The sequence below is a fragment of the Hypanus sabinus genome, chromosome 9, assembly GCF_030144855.1.
Source record: "Hypanus sabinus isolate sHypSab1 chromosome 9, sHypSab1.hap1, whole genome shotgun sequence".
NCBI lineage: Eukaryota > Metazoa > Chordata > Chondrichthyes > Myliobatiformes > Dasyatidae > Hypanus > Hypanus sabinus.
In genome coordinates, this window is record NC_082714.1 from 167,734,394 (window position 1) to 167,759,842 (window position 25,449).

Sequence of the window (25,449 nt, forward strand, 5' to 3'; positions counted from 1 at the left end):
TCACATCACCCAGATCAAGATCCTTTTCACTTGTAAATACTGAAGCAAAGTATTCATTTAGGATCTCCCAAACCTCCACCACCTCCAGGCACATGTTGCCCTCTTTATCCTTTAGCGGTCCCACCTTCGTTCTCATCATCCTCCTGTTCTTCATATATGCATAGAATGCCTTGGGATTCCCCTTAATCCGACATGTCAAGGCCTTCTCATGCCCCCTTCGAGCTCTCCTAAGACCTTTCTTTAGCTCCTTCCTAGCTACCCTATATTTCTCATAAGCCCCTCCTACTTCTTGCTTCTTATATGTAACATATGCTTCCTTTTTCCTCTTGACGAGTTGCCTCACATGTTTCGTCAGCCATGGTTCCCTTTTCCTACCATTTTTTCCTTGCCTCAGTGGGACAAACCTATCCTGAACCCAGTTCAAGTGGTCCCTAAACTTCTCCCACATTACTTCTGTGCTTTCCCCTTTGAACATCTGTTTCTAATTTACTCTCGCTAGTTCCTGCCTCATCCCTTCAAAGTTAGCCCTTCCCCAGTTAAGCACTTTACCATTTCGTCTGATTTTATCCCTTTCCATAGCTATGCTGAAGCTAAGGGAGTTGTGATCACTCTCACCAAAATGCTCCCCCACCAAGAGGTCTGTCACCTGACCAGGTTTATTATCCAGAACTAGATCCAGTATAGCCTCTCTTCTCATTGACCAGTCCACATATTTTATCAGGAATCCTTCTTGAACACACCTGACAAATTCAGCCCCATCTATCCCCCTTGCACTCAGGAGGTGCCAGTCAATTACCCATAACTACTACCCTGTATTTTGTGCACCATTCTAAAATCTACCTACTTATCAGCTCCTCGGTTTCCCGAGGGCTATTTGGGGGCCTACAGACTACTCCCAGCACAGTGATTGATCCCTTCCTATTTCTGACTTCCACCCAGACTGACTCAGTGGACACTCCTTCTGCAGCATCCTTCCTTTCTATAGCTGTGATACAATCCCTGACCTTACCTATCACTATGTGAGGTAATTCTTACCCTTGGCCATTAGGCTCTACAATGAGTCAGCCTATGGCCAGGAAAGTGATAACCTCCTCCTGTTAGACTGTTTGAGGTAACTTATTTTTTATTTTTTCATGCTTCAATTCTTATATTTGTGCACTTGTAATACATTGTGAAATTGCAACTTCCTCTGGGATCGATAAAGTATCTATCTATTATAACATGTCCTCTAATCCAGGCGGCATCCTGGTAAACCTCTTCTGTACCGCTTCCTACAATAAGGCAACCAGAACTGTATGCAATGCTCCAGATGCAGCCTAACTAGTTTTATAAAGTTCAAAGTAAATTTATTATCAAAGTACTATACATATATAATCACCATACACAACCATGAGATTGGGTCTTGTGCGCATTCCCAGTAAATACAAGAAACACAATAGAATCAATGCAAGATTGCACCTAGCAATACAAACAATAAGTATCGAGAACATGAGATGAAGAGTCCTTGAAAGTGGGTCCATAGGTTGTGGGAATAGTTCTGTGCGGGGTGAGTGAGTGAAGTTAGCCCCTCTGATTCAGGAGCCTGATGGCTGAGGGGTAATAACTGATCCTGAACCTCCTGGTGTGAGTCCTGAGGCTCCTCTACCTTCTTTCTGATGGTAGCAGTGACAAGAGACCATGGCCCTGGGTGCCCCTGATGATGGATGCTGCTTTCCTGCGACAGTTCTCTGTGTAGATGTGCTCAATGGTGGGGAGGACTTTACCTGTGATGGCTGGGCCATGTCCACTATATTTTTGTAGGCTTTTCCATTCAAGGGCATTGGTGTTTCCATGCTAGGCTGTGATGTAGCCAGTCAATACACACATATAGAAGGCTGAGGATACGAAAAAAAAATCATTTTGAACCTACGTAACCTCTGGCTAAAAGAATAATTGGGACTGAATAGGAATTTTTGAACTGAAGTAAACTCTGTCTTCAGCAGTTAGCTTAAAAAAAAATGGCTTATACTAGTTCTCCTTTGGTATGCAGAGAGAGACACTGAGAGCTGATAACATTATACATTGTACCCTCGTTTGAGTAAGGGAAGGAGGGCTCACCGATAAGGACAGGAATGTCTGTAACTAAGTCAGGTCCTTGTAAAGGGAATAACTGATAAGGACTAGGCAGTACATCCATCTGTAATTAAAACCTTGATTTAACAAACTCTCTTATCTGTAACTAAGTTTTGCACCAACAGACTTGGTGGGAGTACCAGTTCTAATAACATCTGCAACAGTAATGTATGGGACTTACTATGTATAAAAATACAGCTGTAACCGGAGAGGGGGCCCACTTGTCGGATGGTGGCAGTACTTACGTGCCTTCACACCGGAGTCTCAAACTCCTGCAGGAGGGTGCACAGTAAACTGCTGTAACTATAAGAAGCCGGTCTCCCGAGTTTTATTCAGATTCAATTTTAACAAGGCTGTCAAAAGTTTTAGATGACATGCCAAAAAGCTGCAAACTTCTTTAGAAAAAAGAGATGCTACCATCCTTTCTTCGTAATGGTACTTACAAGCTGAAACTAGGACAGATCCTTTGAAATGATTCACTGAAGAATTTCAAGTTGCTGACCCTCTCCACCTCTGATCCCCAATGAGGCCAGACTGCCGAGCCTCTGTTTCTTTCTCCTGAAGTCAGTAACCAGCTCCTTGGTCTTGTTAACGTTATGTGAGAGATTTTGCTGTGGCACTAGTCAGCAGATTTTGAGTCTCCATCCTATATGCTGATTTGTCCCCTTTTTCAATTCAGCCTATAACAGTGCTGTCATCAGAAAATTTACCATCAGACCATAAGAAATAGGAGCAGAATTAGACCATTGAGTCTGCTCTGCCATTTCAACATGGCTGATCCATTCCCTTCTCAGCCCCAATCTTTTGCCCTTATCCTTCATGTGAACTGACCAATCAAGAATCTTTCAACTACTGCCTTAAATACTCCCAATGATTTGGCCTCCACAGCCGCCTATGGCAACAAATTCCACAGATCCTCCAACACACACAAAATGCTGGTGGAACACAGCAGGCCAGGCAGCATCTATAGGGAGAAGCGCTGTCGACGTTTCGGGCCGAGACCCTTCGTCAGGACTAACTGAAAGGAAAGATAGTAAGAGATTTGAAAGTAGGAGGGGAGGGGAAAATGCAAAATTATAGAAGACCAGAATGGGTGGGGTGAAGCTGAGAGCCAGACAGGTGATTGGCAAAAGGGATACAGAGCTGGAGAAGGGAAAGGATCATTGGACTGGAGGCCTAGGGAGAAAGAAAGGGGGAGGGGAGCACCAGAGGGAGATGGAGAACAGGCAGAGTGATTTTCAATGATTTTAAGTTCCCTGGCCCCCACTGCCTTATTTTCACCATGGATGTCCAGTCCCTATATACCTCCATTCCCCACCAGGAATGTCTCAAAGCTCTCTGCTTCTTTTTGGATTCCAGACCTAACCAATTCCCCTCTACCACCACATTCTTCCGTCTAGCGGAATTAGTTCTTACTCTCAATAATTTCTCCTTTGGCTCCTCCCACTTTCTCCAAACCAAAGGTGTAGGTATGGGTCCCAGTTACACCTGCCTTTTTGTTGGCTTTGTGGAACAGTGCATATACGGGTATCTGTCCCCCTCTTTTCCTTCGCTACATCGACGACTGCATTGGCGCTGCCTCCTGCACGCATTCTGAGCTCGTTGACTTCATTAACTTTGCCTCCAACTTTCACCCTGCCCTCAAATCTACCTGGTCTATTTCTGACACCTCCCTCCACTTTCTTGATCTTTCTGTCTCCATTTCTGGAGATGGCCTATCTACTGATATCTACTATAAGCCTACAGACTCTCACAGCTATCTGGACTATTCCTCTTCCCACCCTGTCTCTTGCAAAAATGCTATCCCCTTCTCACAATTCCTCCGTCTCCGCCACATCTGCTCTCAAGATGAGGCTTTTCATTCCAGGATTCCAGGACGAAGGAGATGCTTCCTTTGTTAAACAAAGGGGCTTCCCTTCTTCCACCATCAACTCTGCTCTCAAACGCATCTCTCCCATTTCCCGTACATCTGCCCTCACCCCATCCGCCCGCCACTCCACTCAGGATAGGGTTCCCCTTGTCCTCACCTACCACCCCACCAGCCTCTGGATCCAACGTATAATTCTCCGTAACTTCTGCCACCTCCAACGGAATCCCACTACCAAGCACATCTTTCCCTCCCCCCTTTCTGCTTTCTGCAGGGATCGCTCCCTATGCGACTCCCTTGTCAATTCACCACCGCCCCCCCCCCCCCATCCCTTCCCTCAGATCTCCTCCTGGCACTTATCCTTGTAAGCAGAACAAGTGCTACACCTGCCCTTACACTTCCTCCCTCACCACCATTCAGGGCCCCAGACAGTCCTTCCAGGTGAGGCGACACTTCACCTGTGAGTTGGCTGGTGTGGTATACTGTGTCCGGTGCTCCAGGTGTGGCCTTTTATATACTGGTGAGACCCAACGCAGACTGGGAGACCGTTTCGCTGAACACCTACACTCTATCCGCCAGAGAAAGCAGGATCTCCCAGTGGCCACACATTTTAATTGCACGTCCCATTCCCATTCTGATATGTCTATCCATGGCCTCCTCTACTGTCAAGATGTATCCACACTCAGGTTGGAGGAATTACACCTTATATACCGGCTAGGTAGCCTCCAACCTGATGGCATGAACATTGACTTCTCTAACTTCCGTTAATGCCCTTCCCCTTCTTACCCCATCCCTGATATATTTAGTTTTTTATTCTCTCTCTGCCCATCACTCTGCCTGTTCTCCATCTCCCTCTGGTGCTCCCCTCCCCCTTTCTTTCTCCCTAGGCCTCCCATCCCATGATCCTTTCCCTTCTCTAGCTCTGTATCCCTTTTGCCAATCACCTGTCTGGCTCTCAGCTTCACTCCACCCCCTCTGGTCTTCTCCTATAATTTTGCATTTTCCCCTCCCCTCCTACTTTCAAATCTCTTACTATCTTTCCTTTCAGTTAGTCCTGACGAAGGGTCTCGGCCCAAAACATCGACAGTGCTTCTCCCTATAGATGCTGCCTGGCCTGCTGTGTTCCACCAGCATTTCGCGTGTGTTGGTTGAATTTCCAGCATCTGCAGATTTCCTCGTGTTTGCCACAGATCCTCCACAACTAAAGCAATTCCTGCTCATCCCCATTCTAAAAGGACACCCCTCTAATCTGAGGCTGTCCTCTGGTCTTAAGAGTCTCCCATCACAGGAAACACCCTCTCCACATCCACTCTACCAAGGCTTTTCAACATTCAATAGATTTCAATGAGGTCAGCCCTCATTCTTCTGAATTCCAGTGAGTACAGCACCAGAGCCATCAAATGCTTCTCATGTGACAAGCCTTTCAACCGCAGAATATTTTTTGTGAACCTCCTTTGAACCCCCTCCAATGTCAGCTCGTCCTTTCTAAGGGGTCTAAAACTGCTCACAATACTCCAAGTGAAGCCTCTCCAGTGCTTTATAAAGCCTATACATCATTGCTTTTATATACTAGTCCTCCCAAAATGAATGCTAACACCACATTGCTGATTCTAAGTATGACATTGGAGTTGTGCTCAGATTCACAAGATAAAGTGAGTGGAGCAGGGGCTTCTGGCGTACCTGCACCTGCTTCGACTGAGAAAGGCTAGGATACCATAACCACCCTATCAACCTTGTGTAGCCACTTTCAGCGAGCTGTGAGTTTGAACCCCAAGATCCCATTGCTCATAATACTGTTAGGGGTCTTGCCATTAACATGGCACTGTCTCTTTACATTACCTAGCAAGGTGCAACATTTCACATTTGGCTGGGTTAAGCTCCATCTGCCATTTCTCAGCCCATACCTACAATTGATCAATATACCGTTGTATCCTTTGCCAGTCTTCAACAGTATCCACAACTCCACCAATCTTTGTATCATCTGCAAATTTACTAACTTACTAAGACAGTAGGTGCAGGGACTGTAGCAACTACCCTTAAGGGTCAATTAAGTTACGAATTGGAAAAGGATCAGAACTAGTAAGATCAGAAATAGTAAGGCAGTACCTGCCCATATTGTTAGTTGCAATGTGGACAATGACCCCTTCCCCTTTCAGAATGTCCTGTGCCTCCTCAGAGACATTTTGATCCTAGCATTGGGTGATGGGGGGGAAAATAACACACCATCTTGAACATCCGTCTGTTCCTCTGATTCTTGCATCCCCTATCACTATCACTTGGCTAGACTTCGACCTTCCTTGATATACAAGAGAGCCAGTCATGGTCTCCCTGATCTGGCTGCTGTTGCTGGCTTTCCCTCCCACCAACACTATCCAATGGAGTATCCCTTAGAACAGGGACTAGCCATGGAAGACCCGTGAATTACCTGCCTGCCCCTCCTGTCGATCACTTATCTAAATGGGCAGTGTGACTCTTTCCCTGACACTTGACTCTGTAATGCTTTTTGCCTCCTGTCGGCACTCCAGTGAGCCTGACTGCTGCTGCAAATGGTCCATCCGGTCCAAGAGGAGCTGTGAATGATCTCCCATATGTGACAGCAGAACACCCCACCCCACTAACTGACATTACTGCTGGATTAAAAAGAGAAGGAAGATCTTTACATTGACTTTTCTTTGTCACTTGTCAAAGCTCTGCACTTGAGCCTCAAGAACAGCCTCCAAATGTCCCATGAATATATTCCAATGATCCAGACAGCTGAAGCCTCCCTCCTGCACCAGCCACTCATTCATCTGTTCTGCTCTCACATGGAGCAATCCTGAGGTTACAGCCCTACACATCTACCTTTTTACATTTTCAAAGTAACTCCCTAAATTCCCAACACAGAACATCATCTTTCTTAGCTGCAGGGCTTTCTACATTGCAACTCTGCTATATGAAGTGAAAAGCACAGCAACTCATTCCCTATAAGGAAGTGAAGTAGATGGTGTTGGTGCTTTTAACAGGGAAGGGAAGCCATATGAAGAGGAAGATGTGAGTCAGAGTAGATCCCTCAGGGCACTGCCTGCCATGGAGAGTCCCGGTTCTGTGTCATGCCCCCCACAGGCAGCATTTGTTTGTTTTCCTTAATGAGGTGGCAGAGAAGGGAACCAATAGAGCAACACTAAGTTATGGAGGGGGGGGGGGGGCAGACAGTAGAAAACCATTGCTCTACCAGGGATGCCTAAAACTAAAGGGCAAGGTGCAGACAGGTTTAGAAAGGACTGGGGCATTTTCACCCCGTGGAATTTGGAAAGTGCTACCAAATAGTGTTATAGAGTAATCTTCACTCACAACACTAAAACAGCATCTAGTCAAGCAATCAACTAGGCATAAAATGTTTGGCCAAAGTGATACACATGGGTACTAGATGGTCAACACAGACAAGTGTTTCAAAGGGCTATACAAACCCAGAGCCCCAAGTTGATGCAATGAGATGGAAGATGAAATAAGTTGTGTGAACTGATATGACCTGAGCTTTGTATGAAAGTAACTCACCAACACACATCCTTCCAATGATTCTGCAGCCGGCGATGGAAGCGTGGACGACGGGAATTGTTTCCGATAACTCCCCTTCAAAGACACTGAAAGACAGCACAGCTCATTAGTAGCAGATCTCAGCATTTCATTCCAACCATACTAGAGTAGTGCAGGGGGGAAATGTGTAACACTTCACTCAACAATTCCAGACAAAACCAGAAAACTATTTGCCTTCACGTTGCGAGCTTTCTTCATCACAGTATCTTAAAGCGATAGTGAATACTGAGTCACGGATTTTCCCTCACAGCCTCTCTGGAACGAAGAGGGAATCCATCAGGCAGAAAATGACAGTGTGGATGACAGGGAGAGGATGGTGAGACCTGTAAATCACCAAAGAATTCAGTCTTTCTCTCTCACACACACGCAGACCGGGGTTCACTGTTAACATCGTGATTGGACAGGCAGAGACCGGGGTTCACTGCTAACATCGTGATTGGACAGAGACTGGGGTACACTGCTAACATCATGATTGGACATTCAGAGACTGGGGATCACTGCTAACATCGTGATTGGACATTCAGAGACTGGGGTTCACTGCTAACATCATGATTGGACATTCAGAGACTGGGGATCACTGTTAACATCGTGATTGGACAGGCAGAGACCGGGGTTCACTGCTAACATCGTGATTGGACATTCAGAGACTGGGGCTCATTGCTAACATTGTGATTGGACAGGCAGAGACTGGGGTTCACTGCTAACATCGTGATTGGACAGGCAGAGACTGGGGTTCACTGCTAACATCGTGATTGGACAGGCAGAGACTGGGGTTCACTGCTAACATCGTGATTGGACATTCAGAGACTGGGGCTCATTGCTAACATCGTGTTTGGACAGACAGAGACTGGGGTTCACTGCTAACATCGTGATTGGACAGACAGAGACTGGGGTTCACTGCTAACATCGTGTTTGGACATTCAGAGACTGCAGTTCACTGCTAACATCGTGTTTGGACATTCAGAGACTGCAGTTCACTGCTAACATCGTGATTGGACATTCAGAGACTGCAGTTCACTGCTAACATCGTGATTGGACAGAGAGAGACTGAGGTTCACTGCTAACATCGTGTTTGGACAGACAGAGACTGAGGTTCACTGCTAACATCGTGATTGGACATTCAGAGACTGGGGTTCACTGCTAACATCATGATTGGACAGACAGAGACTGGGGTTCACTGCTAACATCGTGTTTGGACATTCAGAGACTGAGGTTCACTGCTAACATCGTGATTGGACATTCAGAGACTGCAGTTCACTGCTAACATCGTGTTTGGACAGACAGAGACTGGGTTTCATTGCTAACAGCGTGTTTGGACAGAGACAGCGGTTCACTGCTAACATCGTGATTGCACATTCAGACTGGGGTTTACTGCTAACATTGTCATTGGACATTCAGAGACAGGGGTTCATTGCTAACATGGTGATTGCACATTCAGAGACTGGGGTTCACTGCTAACATCGTGACTGGAATTTCAGAGACAGGGGTTCATTGCTAACATTGTGATTGGACACACACACAGACTGGCATTCACTGCTAACATCGTGATTGGGCACACAGATTGGCATTCACTGCTAATATCGTGATTGGACACACAGACTGGCATTCACTGCTAACATCATGATTGGGCACACAGACTGGCATTCACTGCTAACATCGTGATCAGACACACAGACTGGCATTCACTGCTAACATCATTATCAGACACACAGACTGGCATTCACTGCTAATACCGTGATTGGGCGCACACAGACTGGCATTCACTGCTAACATCGTGATCGGATACACAGTCTGGCATTCACTGCTAACATCGTGATCGGACCCACAGACTGGCATTCACTGCTAATATCGTGATCGGGCGCACACAGACTGGCATTCACTGCTAACATCGTGATCGGACACACAGACTGGCATTCACTGCTAACATCGTGATCGGACACACAGACTGGCATTCACTGCGAACATCGTGATTGAGCGCACACAGACTGGCATTCACTGCTAACAACGTGATTGGGCACACAGACTGACATTCACTGCTAACATCGTGATCGGACACACAGACTGGCATTCACTGCTAACATCGTGATCGGACACACAGACTGGCATTCACTGCTAACATCGTGATCGGACACACAGACTGGCATTCACTGCGAACATCGTGATTGAGCGCACACAGACTGGCATTCACTGCTAACAACGTGATTGGGCACACAGACTGACATTCACTGCTAACATCGTGATTGGGCGCACACAGACTGGCATTCACTGCTAACATCGTGATTGGGCACACAGACTGGCATTCACTGCTAACATCGTGATTGGACACACAGACTGGCATTCATTGCTAACCGTGATTGGACACACACAGACTGGCATTCACTGCTAACATCGTGATTGGGCACACAGACTGGCATTCACTGCTAACGTCGTGATTGGGCGCACACAGACTGGCATTCACTGCGAACATCGTGATCGGGCGCACACAGACTGGCATTCACTGCTAATATCGTGATCGGACACACACAGACTGGCATTCACTGCTAATATGGTGATTGGGCACACAGACTGGCATTCACTGCTAATATCGTGATTGGACACACACACAGACTGGCATTCACTGCTAACATCTTGATGAGACACACACAGACTGGCATTCACTGCTAACATCTTGATGAGACACACACAGACTGGCATTCACTGCAAACATCTTGATGAGACACACACAGACTGGCATTCACTGCTAACATCATTATCAGACACACAGACTGGCATTCACTGCTAATATCGTGATTGGGCGCACACAGACTGGCATTCACTGCTAACATCGTGATCGGATACACAGTCTGGCATTCACTGCTAACATCGTGATCGGACCCACAGACTGGCATTCACTGCTAATATCGTGATCGGGCGCACACAGACTGGCATTCACTGCTAACATCGTGATCGGACACACAGACTGGCATTCACTGCTAACATCGTGATCGGACACACAGACTGGCATTCACTGCGAACATCGTGATTGAGCGCACACAGACTGGCATTCACTGCTAACAACGTGATTGGGCACACAGACTGACATTCACTGCTAACATCGTGATCGGACACACAGACTGGCATTCACTGCTAACATCGTGATCGGACACACAGACTGGCATTCACTGCTAACATCGTGATCGGACACACAGACTGGCATTCACTGCGAACATCGTGATTGAGCGCACACAGACTGGCATTCACTGCTAACAACATGATTGGGCACACAGACTGACATTCACTGCTAACATCGTGATTGGGCGCACACAGACTGGCATTCACTGCTAACATCGTGATTGGGCACACAGACTGGCATTCACTGCTAACATCGTGATTGGGCACACAGACTGGCATTCACTGCTAACATCGTGATTGGGCACACAGACTGGCATTCACTGCTAACGTCGTGATTGGGCGCACACAGACTGGCATTCACTGCGAACATCGTGATCGGGCGCACACAGACTGGCATTCACTGCTAATATCGTGATCGGACACACACAGACTGGCATTCACTGCTAATATGGTGATTGGGCACACAGACTGGCATTCACTGCTAATATCGTGATTGGACACACACACAGACTGGCATTCACTGCTAACATCTTGATGAGACACACACAGACTGGCATTCACTGCTAACATCTTGATGAGACACACACAGACTGGCATTCACTGCAAACATCTTGATGAGACACACACAGACTGGCATTCACTGCTAACATCGTGATCAGACACACACAGACTGGCATTCACTGCTAATATCGTAATGGGACACACAGACTGGCATTCACTGCGAACATCGTGATCGAACATACATACTGGCATTCACTGCTAACATCGTGATCGGACACACAGACTGGCATTCACTGCTAATATCGTGATCGGGCACACACAGACTGGCATTCACTGCTAACATTGTGATTGGGCACACAGACTGGCATTCAATGCTAACATCGTGATCGGACACACACAGACTGGCATTCACTGCTAATATCGTGATCGGACACACACACAGACTGGCATTCATTGCCAACATCGTGATTGGGCACAAAGACTGGCATTCACTGCTAACATCGTGAACAGACACACAGACTGGCATTCACAGCTAACATCATGATGGGACACACGGACAGACTGGCATTCACTACTAATGTCGTGATCGGACACACACAGACTGGGATTCGATGCTAATATCGTGATCGGACACACACAGACTGGCATTCACTGCTAACATCGTGATCAGACACACACAGACTGGCATTCACTGCTAATATCGTAATGGGACACACAGACTGGCATTCACTGCGAACATCGTGATCGAACATACATACTGGCATTCACTGCTAACATCGTGATCGGACACACAGACTGGCATTCACTGCTAATATCGTGATCGGGCACACACAGACTGGCATTCACTGCTAACATTGTGATTGGGCACACAGACTGGCATTCAATGCTAACATCGTGATCGGACACACACAGACTGGCATTCACTGCTAATATCGTGATCGGACACACACACAGACTGGCATTCATTGCCAACATCGTGATTGGGCACAAAGACTGGCATTCACTGCTAACATCGTGAACAGACACACAGACTGGCATTCACAGCTAACATCATGATGGGACACACGGACAGACTGGCATTCACTACTAATATCGTGATCGGACACACACAGACTGGGATTCGATGCTAATATCGTGATCGGACACACACAGACTGGCATTCACTGCTAACATCGTGATTGGGTACACACAGACTGGCATTCACTGCTAACATCGTGATCGCACACAGACTGGCATTCACTGCTAATATCGTGATCAGACACATAGACTTGCATTCACTGCTAACATCGTGATTGGGCGCACACAGACTGGCATTAACTGCTAACATCGTGATTGGGCGCATACAGACTGGCATTCATTGCTAACATTGTGATTGGACGCACACACAGACCGGCATTCACTGCTAATATCGTGATTGGGCACACACAGCCTGGCATTCACTGCTAACAACGTGATTGGGCACACAGACTGGCATTCACTGCTAACATCGTGATTGGGCGCACACAGACTGGCATTCACTGCTAACATCGTGATTGGACACACAGACTGGCATTCATTGCTAACCGTGATTGGACACACACAGACTGGCATTCACTGCTAACATCGTGATTGGACACACACAAACCGGCATTCACTGCTAACCTCGTGATTGGGCACACAGACTGGCATTCACTGCTAACATCATGATTGGGCACACAGACTGGCATTCACTGCTAACATCGTGATCGGACACACAGACTGGCATTCACTGCTAACATCGTGATCGGACACACAGACTGGCATTCACTGCTAACATCGTGATGGGACACACAGACTGGCATTCACTGCTAACATCGTGATCGGACACACAGACTGGCATTCACTGCTAACATCGTGATCGGACACACAGACTGGCATTCACTGCTAACATCGTGATTGGGCACACAGACTGGCATTCTCTGCTAATATCATGATTGGGCGCACACAGACTGGCATTCAATGCTAACATCGTGATCGGACACACAGACTGGCATTCACTGCTAACATCGTGATCGGACACACAGACTGGCATTCACTGCTAACATCGTGATCGGACACACAGACTGGCATTCACTGCTAATATCGTGATCGGACACACAGACTGGCATTCACTGCTAACATCGTGATCGGACACACAAGACTGGCTTTCACTGCTAACATCGTGATCGGACACACAGACTGGCATTCACTGCTAACATCGTGATCGGACACACAGACTGGCATTCACTGCTAACATCGTGATCGGACACACAGACTGGCATTCACTGCGAACATCGTGATTGAGCGCACACAGACTGGCATTCACTGCTAACAACGTGATTGGGCACACAGACTGACATTCACTGCTAACATCGTGATTGGGCGCACACAGACTGGCATTCACTGCTAACATCGTGATTGGGCACACAGACTGGCATTCACTGCTAACATCGTGATTGGGCACACAGACTGGCATTCACTGCTAACATCGTGATTGGACACACAGACTGGCATTCATTGCTAACCGTGATTGGACACACACAGACTGGCATTCACTGCTAACATCGTGATTGGGCACACAGACTGGCATTCACTGCTAACGTCGTGATTGGGCGCACACAGACTGGCATTCACTGCGAACATCGTGATCGGGCGCACACAGACTGGCATTCACTGCTAATATCGTGATCGGACACACACAGACTGGCATTCACTGCTAATATGGTGATTGGGCACACAGACTGGCATTCACTGCTAATATCGTGATTGGACACACACACAGACTGGCATTCACTGCTAACATCTTGATGAGACACACACAGACTGGCATTCACTGCTAACATCTTGATGAGACACACACAGACTGGCATTCACTGCAAACATCTTGATGAGACACACACAGACTGGCATTCACTGCTAACATCATTATCAGACACACAGACTGGCATTCACTGCTAATATCGTGATTGGGCGCACACAGACTGGCATTCACTGCTAACATCGTGATCGGATACACAGTCTGGCATTCACTGCTAACATCGTGATCGGACCCACAGACTGGCATTCACTGCTAATATCGTGATCGGGCGCACACAGACTGGCATTCACTGCTAACATCGTGATCGGACACACAGACTGGCATTCACTGCTAACATCGTGATCGGACACACAGACTGGCATTCACTGCGAACATCGTGATTGAGCGCACACAGACTGGCATTCACTGCTAACAACGTGATTGGGCACACAGACTGACATTCACTGCTAACATCGTGATCGGACACACAGACTGGCATTCACTGCTAACATCGTGATCGGACACACAGACTGGCATTCACTGCTAACATCGTGATCGGACACACAGACTGGCATTCACTGCGAACATCGTGATTGAGCGCACACAGACTGGCATTCACTGCTAACAACGTGATTGGGCACACAGACTGACATTCACTGCTAACATCGTGATTGGGCGCACACAGACTGGCATTCACTGCTAACATCGTGATTGGGCACACAGACTGGCATTCACTGCTAACATCGTGATTGGGCACACAGACTGGCATTCACTGCTAACATCGTGATTGGACACACAGACTGGCATTCATTGCTAACCGTGATTGGACACACACAGACTGGCATTCACTGCTAACATCGTGATTGGGCACACAGACTGGCATTCACTGCTAACGTCGTGATTGGGCGCACACAGACTGGCATTCACTGCGAACATCGTGATCGGGCGCACACAGACTGGCATTCACTGCTAATATCGTGATCGGACACACACAGACTGGCATTCACTGCTAATATGGTGATTGGGCACACAGACTGGCATTCACTGCTAATATCGTGATTGGACACACACACAGACTGGCATTCACTGCTAACATCTTGATGAGACACACACAGACTGGCATTCACTGCTAACATCTTGATGAGACACACACAGACTGGCATTCACTGCAAACATCTTGATGAGACACACACAGACTGGCATTCACTGCTAACATCGTGATCAGACACACACAGACTGGCATTCACTGCTAATATCGTAATGGGACACACAGACTGGCATTCACTGCGAACATCGTGATCGAACATACATACTGGCATTCACTGCTAACATCGTGATCGGACACACAGACTGGCATTCACTGCTAATATCGTGATCGGGCACACACAGACTGGCATTCACTGCTAACATTGTGATTGGGCACACAGACTGGCATTCAATGCTAACATCGTGATCGGACACACACAGACTGGCATTCACTGCTAATATCGTGATCGGACACACACACAGACTGGCATTCATTGCCAACATCGTGATTGGGCACAAAGACTGGCATTCACTGCTAACATCGTGAACAGACACACAGACTGGCATTCACAGCTAACATCATGATGGGACACACGGACAGACTGGCATTCACTACTAATGTCGTGATCGGACACACACAGACTGGGATTCGATGCTAATATCGTGATCGGACACACACAGACTGGCATTCACTGCTAACATCGTGATCAGACACACACAGACTGGCATTCACTGCTAATATCGTAATGGGACACACAGACTGGCATTCACTGCGAACATCGTGATCGAACATACATACTGGCATTCACTGCTAACATCGTGATCGGACACACAGACTGGCATTCACTGCTAATATCGTGATCGGGCACACACAGACTGGCATTCACTGCTAACATTGTGATTGGGCACACAGACTGGCATTCAATGCTAACATCGTGATCGGACACACACAGACTGGCATTCACTGCTAATATCGTGATCGGACACACACACAGACTGGCATTCATTGCCAACATCGTGATTGGGCACAAAGACTGGCATTCACTGCTAACATCGTGAACAGACACACAGACTGGCATTCACAGCTAACATCATGATGGGACACACGGACAGACTGGCATTCACTACTAATATCGTGATCGGACACACACAGACTGGGATTCGATGCTAATATCGTGATCGGACACACACAGACTGGCATTCACTGCTAACATCGTGATTGGGTACACACAGACTGGCATTCACTGCTAACATCGTGATCGCACACAGACTGGCATTCACTGCTAATATCGTGATCAGACACATAGACTTGCATTCACTGCTAACATCGTGATTGGGCGCACACAGACTGGCATTAACTGCTAACATCGTGATTGGGCGCATACAGACTGGCATTCATTGCTAACATTGTGATTGGACGCACACACAGACCGGCATTCACTGCTAATATCGTGATTGGGCACACACAGCCTGGCATTCACTGCTAACAACGTGATTGGGCACACAGACTGGCATTCACTGCTAACATCGTGATTGGGCGCACACAGACTGGCATTCACTGCTAACATCGTGATTGGACACACAGACTGGCATTCATTGCTAACCGTGATTGGACACACACAGACTGGCATTCACTGCTAACATCGTGATTGGACACACACAAACCGGCATTCACTGCTAACCTCGTGATTGGGCACACAGACTGGCATTCACTGCTAACATCATGATTGGGCACACAGACTGGCATTCACTGCTAACATCGTGATCGGACACACAGACTGGCATTCACTGCTAACATCGTGATCGGACACACAGACTGGCATTCACTGCTAACATCGTGATGGGACACACAGACTGGCATTCACTGCTAACATCGTGATCGGACACACAGACTGGCATTCACTGCTAACATCGTGATCGGACACACAGACTGGCATTCACTGCTAACATCGTGATTGGGCACACAGACTGGCATTCTCTGCTAATATCATGATTGGGCGCACACAGACTGGCATTCAATGCTAACATCGTGATCGGACACACAGACTGGCATTCACTGCTAACATCGTGATCGGACACACAGACTGGCATTCACTGCTAACATCGTGATCGGACACACAGACTGGCATTCACTGCTAATATCGTGATCGGACACACAGACTGGCATTCACTGCTAACATCGTGATCGGACACACAAGACTGGCTTTCACTGCTAACATCGTGATCGGACACACAGAGTGGCATTCACTTCTAACATCGTGATTGGACACACAGACTGGCATTCACTGCTAACATTGTGATTGGACACACACTCAGACTGGCATTCACTGCTAATATCGTGATCGGACACACACACAGACTGGCATTCACTGCTAATATCATGATGAGACACACACAGACTGGCATTCACTGCTAACATCGTGATCGGACACACAGACTGGCATTCACTGCTAACATCGTGATTGGACACACACACAGACTGGCATTGACTGCTAACATCGTGATGGGACACACAGACTGGCATTCACTGCTAACATCGTGATGGGACACACAGACTGGCATTCACAGCTAACATCGTGATGGGACACACGGACAGACTGGCATTCACTACTAATATCGTGATTGGACACACACACAGACTGGCATTCACTGCTAACATCGTGATCAGACACACACAGACTGGCATTCACTGGTAATATCGTGATCGGACACACAGACTGGCATTCACTGCGAACATCGTGATCGGTCACACAGACTGGCATTCACTGCTAATATCGTGATCGGACACACACAGACTGGCATTCACTGCTAACATCGTGATTGGGCACACAGACTGGCATTCACTGCTAACATCGTGATCGGACACACACAGACTGGCATTCACTGCTAATATCGTGATCGGACACACACACAGACTGGCATTCACTGCTGACATTGTGATCGGACGCACACACAGACTGGCATTCACTGCTAACATCGTGATCGGACACACACAGACTGGCATTCACTGCTAATATTGTGATCGGACACACACAGACTGGCATTCACTGCTAACATCGTGATTGGGCACACAGACTAGCATTCACTGCTAACATCGTGATCGGACACACACAGACTGGCATTCACTGCTAATATCGTGATCGGACACACACACAGACTGGCATTCATTGCTAACATCGTGATTGGGCACACAGACTGGCATTCACTGCTAATATCGTGATTGGGCGCACACAGACTAGCATTCACTGCTAACATCGTGATTGGGCACACAGACTGGCATTCACTACTAACATCGTGATCAGACACACAGACTGGCATTCACTTCTAACATCGTGATTGGACACACAGACTGGCATTCACTGCTAACATCGTGATTGGACACACACACAGACTGGCATTCACTGCTAATATTGTGATTAGGCACACAGACTGGCATTCACTGCTAACATCGTGATCGGACACACAAGACTGGCTTTCACTGCTAACATCGTGATTGGACACACAGAGTGGCATTCACTTCTAATATCGTGATCGGACACACACACAAACTGGCATTCACTGCTGACATCGTGATCGGACGCACACATAGACTGGCATTCACTGCTGACATCGTGATCGGACACACAGACTGGCATTCACTGCTAACATCGTGATCAGACACACACAGACTGGCATTCACTGCTAACACTGTGATTGGACACACATTCAGACTGGCATTCACTGCTAATATCGTGATCGGACACACACACAGACTGGCATTCACTGCTAATATCATGATGAGACACACACAGACTGGCATTCACTGCTAACATTGTGATCGGACACACAGACTGGCATTCACTGCTAACATCGTGATTGGACACACACACAGACTGGCATTGACTGCTAACATCGTGATGGGACACACAGACTGGCATTCACAGCTAACATCGTGATGGGACACACGGACAGACTGGCATTCACTACTAATATCGTGATTGGACACACACACAGACTGGCATTCACTGCTAACATCATGATCAGACACACACAGACTGGCATTCACTGGTAATATCGTGATCGGACACACAGACTGGCATTCACTGCGAACATCGTGATCGGTCACACAGACTGGCATTCACTGCTAATATCGTGATCGGACACACACAGACTGGCATTCACTGCTAACATTGTGATTGGACACACACTCAGACTGGCATTCACTGCTAATATCGTGATCGGACACACACACAGACTGGCATTCACTGCTAATATGATGAGACACACACAGACTGGCATTCACTGCTAACATCGTGATCGGACACACAGACTGGCATTCACTGCTAACATCGTGATCAGACACACACAGACTGGCATTCACTGGTAATATCGTGATCGGACACACAGACTGGCATTCACTGCTAATATCGTGATTGGACACACACACAGACTGGCATTCACAGCTAACATCGTGATCGGACACACACAGACTGGCATTCACTGCTAATATCGTGATCGGACACACACACAGACTGGCATTCATTGCTAACATCGTGATTGGGCACACAGACTGGCATTCACTGCTAGTATCGTGATTGGGCGCACACAGACTAGCATTCACTGCTAACATCGTGATTGGGCACACAGACTGGCATTCACTGCTAACATCGTGATCAGACACACAGACTGGCATTCACTTCTAACATCGTGATTGGACACACAGACTGGCATTCACTGCTAACATCGTGAATGGACACACACAAAGACCGGCATTCACTGCTAATATCATGATTGGACACACACACAGATGGGCATTCATTGCTAATATCGTGATTGGACACACACATAGACTGGCATTCACTGCTAACATCATGATTGGACACACACAGATGGGCATTCATTGCTAGCATCGTGATTGGACACACACAAAGACCGGCATTCATTGGTCACACACCCAGACTGGTGTTTGAAGGATGACTATCACCATCCTGCATAAATTCATTTCTCTGCCATTTCCCACATACCTATTGCATGATCTTGCAGGGCTTGGCAGATGAACGCACATCAGTTAAATATTTAAAATTCATGAAGTTGTACTTAGTCAAGCAAAATATGGAAGCATTTAATTGGAAACATTTTTATTATGCAAAATCCAGTCAGGATAAAATTATTAAGCCAATCAAATTATTTCTGTTGACATGTTTAAAAGTGATGTGAGAGGTTTCTGAAGGCCTGCCCTTTGAACCAGCATCCTTGAATATTCTGATCCACTCCTGATGAAGAGCTTGGAAGGGTGGGGTTCCAGGGAGGGGAATGATCCACTACAACATTCCTCGTTTTACATTCAAACCTTTATCCTTCCTGTGCTAAGTTCATTACAGAATGGAAACTATGTCTGTAATTTACCTTTTCCTATGTTGGCGTTAAACAGCTGTACTGGGGCAGGGGATGGTCAAAGGCTTTGAAAAGTGTGTACAAGCCTGGAGTGGTGTCAGATCAGAGAAACACGCACCAAATGTCAGTCTGACACATTCAAGTATCACTTTAACAGAATGCAGTAGCAAACATTCACTCCAAGGCCGGAGATTTGGTGGCAATCGTTACAAAGGCAAATGTGTCTAATTTCACCTTTCTTGGCCCAATTCTATCCCAAATAAAGGTTTATAGGAAACAAAATTCATACCATACAACACTGAAACAGGCTCTTATGCCCATGTCACCCTAACCATCAGAACTAATGTACATAAGATTCCAAATTTTATAGCACCAAAATAGGCCCACTGGCTCACCAAATACCTCAAATTCCGATGTACAAGCCGAGCTGGAGTATAAGCCAAGCCCCCATTTTAAAGGCTAAAAAAGTGACTTTTTCATGTTATCTTTGTATAAGCCGACCCCTTTTGTAGAGATTTTTGATTTAACCAGAAAAGATTACAAGATCTCACATGCCGGTACTCAGCTTTGCCAGATCCGGAACCTGGAAATTTTGTGAACCGGTACCTGCTAAGAAAACAGGTCTACACATTGTATGGCGTTATAGGCGAATTCTTAATAAATAAATAAATCAGGGAGATAAATTTTGGATTAGGTTTCCAATGGAAAAGAATCCTCTGAAATGTAACCCCCGTGAAACCATTTAGCGCTCATCGTAATCTCGTTAAAAACATAACACGAGGTGGCGGGATCAGTACGTGTACTCAGTATTGACTTTGCGACCACCATGTACAAAAGATTAAAATGAATGTGATATGATGCTGGCTTCAAGCTGAAGGTTGTTGATTTTGCTAAAGGAACAAATAATTCTGCAGCTGCTAAGAAGTTTAGTGTAAACGAGAGAGAGCGAGAGAGAGTGGAGAAAGGCAGAGGACACACTGAGAGAAATGCCAAAGACGAAATGTGCAACCCACAGGAAAACATGCCAGTGGCCAGAACTGGAAGAAAAAGTGAATCACCAGCGATCGTCTGGATACATTGTTACCAGAGAAATGATTTGAGTTCAAGCATTGAAATGGGACAAAAAACAACGCGAGGTCAGCGAAAATTTCAAAGCTATGCGAAGTTGGTGCACCTGATTTATGAATAGACTTGATCTTGTGTTGAGACAAAAAACAAAGGGTACTCAGAAAATTCCAGCGGGGTGTTGTTTATGTTCAAGAACGCAGCTGTATGGACAAAGTGGGTTGCTGGAAGTGGGTTAAAGAGGTGTGGCGTCAATGTCCTGAAGGTTTCGGGAAGGAAAAGTCGCTACTTGTCTGGGACATGTTCAAAGCGCACTTGTCAGGTGAGACAAAAGCAGCACTGAAAGCTGAAAATACGGACATTGCAGTCATCCCCGGTGGTTTGATGTCCGTGTTCTGGCCACTAGACGTGAGTTTAAACGAAACATTGAAATAATTCATGCGTTGACAGTAAAACGAATTTGACTCAAAAATAACCAATAAATATGATCTGTCGTCCGTGTATTCATTTTTCCAAAGTTGGCACCCTCTGTATAAGCTGGCTTCCTAATTTTATGACCAAATTCTCGGCTTATACACCAGAATTTACGGTACACTGGTCTGGGACCGATTGTATTGATCTACAGTAATCCCATTACAATGTGGGCATATTATACTGGCGCTGGAATGTTTGGCAACACATGTGGGCTGTCCCCCATCCATGCGTTTTGGTTCCATGAGACAATGGAGAAGAATTAGGCCATTCGGCCCATCGAGTCTTTTCCATCATGGCCAATTAATTATCCTCCTCAACCCATCCTCCTACCTTCTCCCCGTAACCTGACTATGAATTTCTGTTTTAAATATACTCAATCCCTTGGCCTCCACAGCATCTCTGGCAATGAATTCCACAGATTCATCACCTTCCCGCTAAAGAAATTTCCTCGCATTAGGGTTTGACATCCCTCTATTCTGAGGCTATACCCTCTGGACCTAGACTCATCTTCTCCACATCCACTCTTTCTAAGCCTTTCAATATTCAATGGGTTTCAATGAGATCTCCTCTCATTCTTCCAAACTCCAGTTAGCACAGGCTCAGAGCCATCAAATGCTCCTCATACAATCACCCTTTCATTCCCAGAATTAATCTTGTTAACCTCCACTGAAATCCCATCACATCTTTTGTTATACAGAGCCCAAAACTTCTCACTCCACGCAGTCTGACCAGTGCCTCAGCATTACATCCTCGCTTTTATATCCTAGTCCGCTTGAAGTGAATGCCAACGTTGCATTTGCCTTACTTACCACACTCAACCTGCAAATTAGGTTCAATAGGTACATTTAATATCAGAGAAATGTATACAATATACATTCTGAAATTCTTTATTTTCACAAACATCCATGAAAACAGAGGAGTGCCCCAAAGAATAAATGACAGTTAAATGTTAGAACCCCAAAGCCCCCCCCACAGCTCCCCCTCCCACGCATAAGCAGCTGCAAAGCATCATCACAGACTTGCAGTACCCCAAAGTCTACTCGTTCACTTGGGAATTCAACATACCACAGCCTCTCTCCTTAATAAGGGTAAAAGAGATGTCCCCATTTCACAGCAAGAGGGAAGACAGAAAAATTAATCTTTAGGGAATCCTGTACGAGGACTCCCAAGTCACCATGCAACTCAGATTTTTGAATTTTTTTCCCCCTTCTACCAAAGTGCAGGACCATACGATTCCCAAAACTGTATTCCATCTGCCATCTCTTTGCCCATTCTTCAAATCTGTCTAAGTCATAGAATTACATAGCACATTACAAGTCTAATGTTGTGCCGACCATGTAACCTACTCTAGAAGCTGCCTAGGATTTCCCTACCACAGAGCCCTCTATTTTTCTAAGCTCCGTGTACCTATTTAAGAGTCTCTTAAAAGACCCTATCATTTCCGCCTCCACCACCATCGCTGGAATGCATTCCACGCACTCACCACTCTAAAAAAAAATTACCCCTGACATCTATGTACCTACTTACAAGCACCTTAAAACTGTGTTCCCTTGTGTTAGCCATTTCAGCCTGGGAAAAAGCCTCTGACTATCCACACGTTCAATGCCTCTCATCATCTTATACACCTCTATCAGGTCACCTTTCATCCTTCTTCGCTCCAAGGAGAAAAGGCCGAGTTCACCCAACCTATTCTCATAGGGTAGTGGTCACCAACCTTTTCAAGCCCAAGATCCCTTACCCCTGCCTTAGTGAAAGGCAAGATTGACTCCAAATCGATTAGTTACATGCATGCGCACTGGGGCAGTAAAGACTAGAAGTAAAACCCTGCAACCCAGAAGTAGAAATAATGTATAAACACCAGGGGTACCTGCCCTTTTTTGCACCGTGGACCAGTTTAATATTGTCAATGTTCTTGCGGATTGGCTGATGGGGGGGTGGGGTGTTAAACACAACTGGAATACAGCGATATTCAAAGCAGGTTCCTTATGTCCAGTCTATTCCGCAATTTAGTTTTTGTGGCTCTTAGCACTAACTTCTGTCCCGTTTGCTCATGTTTTTTCTGCTGAAAAAACTCAAAACGGTTTGTATTTCAGTGCAGGGTGTTTGGACTCAGTACCGAAGCAGTCTTGACAGCTTCATTGCCTCATTAGACAGCCTCCCGCCCACCCGCTGCCAAGGCCGGGTGCGGCTGGTCGTGGGTGGGGTGAGTGGACAAGGTCAGGGCCGGAGGTCCCCATAACGGGGCCGCAATGATCGCAGTCCGGAGAGAGCGACTGACCAACCGAGGAGTGCGACAGAGCGCGTCCACCCCCCTTGTAGGATCTACTGGCCGACAGAAGTTTGCTTCAGTAGATCGCAGCAAGGTAGCTGCTCTGAAACTTACGAATTAGGTCATCTGTGAATACTTTAGCACTGGGTTCCCCATGAACATTCGGTGTGGTAAACAGGTTTAGAGGCGGCATCCATCTGTCCATGCTCCAGGCCAGTAGCATCACACTTCCTGTCGGCTGCGTGAGGCGGCCGGTTACCCAAGGCCAACCAGTAATCCCTGACACGAGATATCACTGCATTTAGGCGACTGATGACCTCGCGTGCATTCAAGTTCAACAGTGGGCGTGACAGGGCATGAGGAAAGGTGCAGCTGACTTGTATCGTTTCCTCGCAGCCTGGTGGTTGGGGACCACTGGAGTACACTGTGCAGTGCGGGGGAGCTACACACATGCGCACTGAGCAGAAAGAATGAAACTAAAACCCCGCAACCTGGAAACAATCTCTCAACAGTATTTGTGTATTTATTTTTCATTTTCTTCGGGATCTACTGGGAAAGTCTCAAAGGTCAACCAGTCGATCGCGATCGACGGGTTGGCGACCACTATCCTCAGGCATGCCCCTCAATCCAGGCAACATCCTTGTAAATCTTCTCTGCACTCTCTATAGTATTCACTTCCTTCCTGTATTGAGGTGATCAGAACAGAACATAGTACTCCAAGTGGGGTCTGACCAAGGCTCATACAGCTGTAACATTACCTCATGGCTCTTGAACTCAGTCCCACGTTTGATGAATGTCAACACACCACATGCCTTCTTAACAACACTGTCAACCTGCACAGCAGCTTTGTGTGTCCTATGGACATGGACCCCAAGATCTCTCTGATCTTCCACACTGCCAAGAGTCTTACCATTAATATTATATTCTATCTTCAATTTTGACCTACCAAGGTGAACCACTTCTCACTTATCTGGGTTGAACTCCATCTGCCGCTTCTCAGCCCAGCTCTGCATCCTATTGATGACACACTGTAACCTCTGACGACCCCCCACACTATCCACAACTTAGTAACCCACCCTTCTATTTCCTCATCCAGGCCATTTATAAACATTACAAAGAGGAGAGGTCTCAGAACAGATCCTTGCAGAAGACCACTGGTCACCATCTTCATGCAGAATACAAACACTCTTTGCCTTCTGTGGACAAGTCAGTTCTGGATCCACAAAGCAAGGTCCCTTTGGATCCCATGCTTCATTACTTTTTGAATGAGCCTTGCATGGGGAT

General features: G+C 46.7%; 1 protein-coding gene across 1 annotated transcript in view; it reads right to left on the reverse strand.

The window, feature by feature from the left end:
• Positions 1-25,449, reverse strand: part of eif6 (eukaryotic translation initiation factor 6) — a 75,038-nt gene that overhangs the window by 26,012 nt on the left and 23,577 nt on the right. Inside the window, exon 2 of the mRNA XM_059981103.1 lies at positions 7,514-7,599. Within this exon, the coding sequence (XP_059837086.1) occupies positions 7,514-7,599 (86 nt within the window). The remainder of the gene's footprint in view (positions 1-7,513; positions 7,600-25,449) is intronic.